Source organism: Calidris pugnax, unplaced genomic scaffold, assembly GCF_001431845.1.
Source record: "Calidris pugnax isolate Ruff unplaced genomic scaffold, ASM143184v1 scaffold1022, whole genome shotgun sequence".
NCBI classification, from domain to species: Eukaryota; Metazoa; Chordata; class Aves; order Charadriiformes; family Scolopacidae; genus Calidris; species Calidris pugnax.
The window spans coordinates 35231-39568 of record NW_015091653.1 but is presented as its reverse complement, the minus strand read 5'-3'; the positions used below and the strand labels follow the sequence as shown (position 1 = coordinate 39568).

Below are 4338 nucleotides of genomic sequence, written 5' to 3'. Positions count from 1 at the left end.
CTGGGGGGGGCACAGGGCTGGGGGCGGGGTGGCAGGGGGGGGTCACGGCTGTGGCTGGTCCATGGCTGGGGGCACAGGGGACACCAGCATCTCCCAGGGCTCTGCCTGCCCTGCAGGATCACGGACATGTCCAAGGTGTCGATGAGCAGCCGCCCAGAGCCCGGCTACGAGAACATGGACCACTTCTCCATCAACGTGGACTATGTGGCGGAGATGCTGAGGACCATCGACTTCCAGACAGGTACCAGCACTGGAGGGTGCAGGGGGTGCACGGCACTGCTGGGAGCAACCAGCCCTTGGATGGGGAAAGCCCCCCCACCACCTCATGCCCTGCATGGGGATGCATCCCCTCGTGCATGGGGCTGTGCAGCCCCTCAGCGCTGCCCAGGGACCCTGCGGGGTCAGACCTGCCCCGTGCCCCCTCTGGCTCGTGGGCTGCCGTGTCCCACACCGGGGCTGGGCTCCCACCTTGGGCTGGTCGCGTCCCCACCGCGGGTGTCCCCAGGCATGATGTGGGAGGGGGTCCCTGGCTGACCTGTCCCCTGCCCCACAGAGCCGCTGGGCGAGGAGGAGGCGGATGGACCTGGCGATGGCAGCGAGGCCGCAGCAGACGAGGACCGGCTGGACAGCCTGGAGGGGCCCGAGGCTGCGGAGGGTGAGTCCCTGACGCGCCTGGGGCCACCGTGCCCATGGAGGGGGGGGACAGGACGTGCCATGGCCAGCCCTGTGTCCGTGTGGCTGCACCGTGACCCGCAGGTCCTGCAGCGTGACGGGGCATCCCTGTCTCCAGCTTGTCACTCCCTTTCCCCTGCAGATGTGGGGCCGAGGCAGAAGCCGGCGAGCTCTCCCCATGGTGAGACCCTCTCTGGGACTGAGGGGATGGGGCCATGGGGTGCCCATGGGGTGGAGGAGGCACCTCCTGGGGACAGATGGTGGTGGAGATGTGAATAGCGGGGGGTTCACACCTCAGGGACCCCCAGCCCCTCCCTGTCTGTCTGGTCCCATGGCCCCCCCCGTGGTGCTGAGGCCCGTTCGTTTCCCGCACAGGTCAGCACTGAGCCGGCGCCGTGGGCAGCGTTGTCACCCGCCAGCACGTCCCTGTCACCCCTCGGTGAGCCCCAGCCCTGCCCCTGCAATTCCCCAGACACTGGAGCTGCCCCTTCCCAACATTAAACTGTGTGTGAGGACGTCGTCCCTGGTGTGGTGTGTGGGCTGGGGGGGGCACGGGGGCTGCCACCCCCCTCCATGGCTCCCTGGGGACCCTCGGAGCAGCTTGACGCTGGCAGCCCAGCGGTCGTGAGCTTCGCAATGTGGGGGGGGGATCTGTCCCCCACCTGCAGCCCCTTCCTGGGGGTGAGGAGCCCCCTCTTCCCCCCCCTCCGCTGGGCCAGACACCGTCTTGGCCACGCCGTCCCCGGGCGCAGCGAGCAAACAGCGCGGGGATGAGCTGTCTGAGTACACACCGGCGGCGGCACCATCAGTGCCGGGGTCGGGGCCCGCGCCCCCCGCACCGGGAGGGCCACGGCAGCGCCGGCTGCGTCACCCGCCCGGTCCCACGCCACCCCGGCGTCACGGCTGATGCAGCAGATGATGCACATGGCGAGGGGCTCCTCGTGGGGCCGAGGATGGGGCTGGGCAGGTCCCCCGGGGCTGGGACACCACGGGGGTGTCCCCAACTGCCCCCCTCTCCCCTCCTGGGGGGCAGCAAGCTCTGGCTGCTAGGCCCCCCCAGTACTTGGGCAGACGTGAGCACCCCACAGCAAGCCCAGGGGCAACCTGGCTAGCCAGGGCTGGGGTGCAGGACCCCCAACGATGGGTGAGGATGGGCAAGGACGGGCTCACAGGAGCTGGGGAAGTGTAATGCCACCGCGTCCGGTTAACCCAGGAGCTGGGCCCTGGGGAGTGATCATGAGGGAAGGGGTGTCCTGGCAGCCAAGGAGCCCCCCATGCCTGGGCTGTGCCAGCAGGACCCTTCCCCTGCTCCTGGATGGTTCTGGGTCCCTGGACAGGCAGGGACACCCAGCCAGACAGGGGACACAGCGGGGACAGGAGCCGGGCTTGATCAGCCGGGGGAGGCCCCTCAGCTGCCTCCCGGGGTGTGGGGAGCTGGAGCCAGACCCCCCCTGGGCACAGGGACAGTGCGGGAGCTGGTGACACAAGCTGGGGCAGAAGAAATTCCCATCAGCTACCGGGAAAAACTCCCAAGAGCACAACAGCCCTTAAAACGGGACTGGGGGGGGGGGTCAGAGCAGCTCCAACCCCCCCAGCATGGACCCTGCTTGGGCAGGGAGGTGGGCGAGAGGGACCAATGCTGCAGCTGAGCCCACCATGGGGGGGGATGGCACCACATGTACCCCCGCCACGGGACAGGGCCTGGCACGGCTCCCTCCCCACGGCCCTGCCCAGGCCGGTCCCTCATGGACGTGGGGGCTCAGGCAGTGGGAGACCCCGGCGCGGTGCCCTGCGGCACCCTCACTGCCAGCAGAGACTGTGTCTGGGGGTGAGGAGCTGATCCCATGGCCCAGCCTGGCTGCTCCTGGTCACCGTCTGCTCCTTCACCTGCCCCAAATGTGCCCTGGGAGGGCTCAGGTGGTCCCCAGAGACCGAGGGGAGGCTGAGTGGCCGCTCCATCGCTGCACCGGCCATTCAGAGATGCGACATTGACTTTTTGCCACCCCCTCAGGGACTCCTGTCCCTGTCACCTTCCAGAGATGACCAAGAGGGGCTCACAAGGATCTTGGCAGCCCCTTAGCACCCTTGGGTACCAATCCTAGGGGTCGAGGTGTCTCAGGAGAGCCCCAGCCTTGTTCTCCTCCATTTTGGGTACTTTTCCTCCTTGACCCTGATTCTCCAGCTCCTTTTCACCTCCCCAGCCCCGGCCCAGCCCTTGGGCAGCCCCCAACTGCCCGGGGTGGGGGTGGACTCTCTCCTTGACCTCACATATCCCCTCCCCGACTGGTCTCTGGCTGCCTGACCCCCTCCCTGCACACCTGGGTGATGTTTTTCAATTACTGCTGGTAATTGAATGGTCCCTCCCATGTGTTTGTGCCCCCATGTGGATCTCCACCGTGGGTTCCCAGCATTTCCAGGACGACCCCCAGCACATCCGTGTCTCTCCCCGGTCCCGGTGGGCGGCTCTGCACCGAGCCGTGAGCCTGTGAGTGCACCCAGAGTTACTGCCCAGCTCTGGGGGCCCCATCCAGAGCTGAACCTGTTGGGTGACGTGAAGGGCAACACCAACAAACTCTTCTGTGGTGACACTGAGCTGGAGAGGTGGCAGAAACGTGCCCTCCCAGCGGAGGGGGCCGACAGCAGCCCGGGCTGTGGGGGGGAGTGTTGGCAGGTGGGGAGTGGGGGCTCTGGAGTCCAGGGAAGGGCCACAGAGATGCTGAAGGGGCTGGAGCATCTGTTGTGTGAGAGGAGCTGGGACTGCTCAGCCCGGAGCAGAGACAGCTCAGGGGGGATTGAATCCGAGTGTGGGTGAACACGTGCCCGATGGGAGGGAAGGACAGAGCCGGGCTCTGCCCAGTGGTGCCCAGTGCCAAGACCAGAGGCAACAGGCACAAACCGAAACACAGGAGATTCCAATTAAACTTTTTTTCCCTTTTTTTTTTTTTTTTTTCCCCTCAAAACCCCCTGCTTTTTTACAGTGAGGCTGATCAAAGAGGTTGCCTGGAATAGGCTGCCCAGGGAGGTAGTGCCCCCCACCCCCAACCGTGACGCATCCCAGACACACCGGGGCGGGGGGGGGAAGCCTCTGGAGCTCCCACCATCCCAGCCCAGGCAGGGTGGGACAGAGATGGTTGTCCAGGTCTGTGTCCAGCTTTGAATGTCTTCAAGGAGGGAGAAACCACAACGACATCTCTGGGGAACCTGTTCCAGTTTGCTCTTCCTTGCCAGCACAGTCTTCCAGTTCCAGGTTTCTCACACCCAGATGGACTTTTCCTCCTTCAAAGCCTGGATGGACACGGCCTTGAGCAACCAGCTCCGGTTGCCCCTGCCCAGAGCAGGGGGTTGGAGCAGGAGCTTTCCCAAGGCCCTTCCGCCCTCAGCCATCCAGGTGTCCTGTCACCACCCTTGAGCTTCTCCTCAAAGTCCTCCCAACTTCCCTCAGCTCCTTTGCTCTTCATCGCTGCCTCCCACCAGCCCCAGCCCACCGGTTCTCCATACCTGGCTCACTTGGAGTCAAGGGTTGCACGCTGCTGCCTTCCTGCCTGCCCTCGGGGGCTGACCCCACCGCCTCCACCATCACATCCCAGCAGTTCTTCCCAAACACCCTCCGGAGACCCGCACGTCCCGGCTGTGTCCCTCCTGACGGGTCCGTACCCACCCCCCAGC

General features: G+C 65.9%; 1 protein-coding gene across 1 annotated transcript in view; it reads left to right on the top strand.

The window, feature by feature from the left end:
* The window catches only part of TRIM54 (tripartite motif containing 54), a 2996-nt gene extending 1805 nt beyond the window's left edge, over positions 1 to 1191 (top strand). The window contains exons 7-10 of the mRNA XM_014961930.1: positions 117 to 241; positions 554 to 655; positions 815 to 853; positions 1048 to 1191. Of these exons, the coding sequence (XP_014817416.1) occupies positions 117 to 241; positions 554 to 655; positions 815 to 853; positions 1048 to 1058 (277 nt within the window). The 3' untranslated portion in view covers positions 1059 to 1191. The remainder of the gene's footprint in view (positions 1 to 116; positions 242 to 553; positions 656 to 814; positions 854 to 1047) is intronic.
* Positions 1192 to 4338: the final 3147 nt, after the last annotated feature.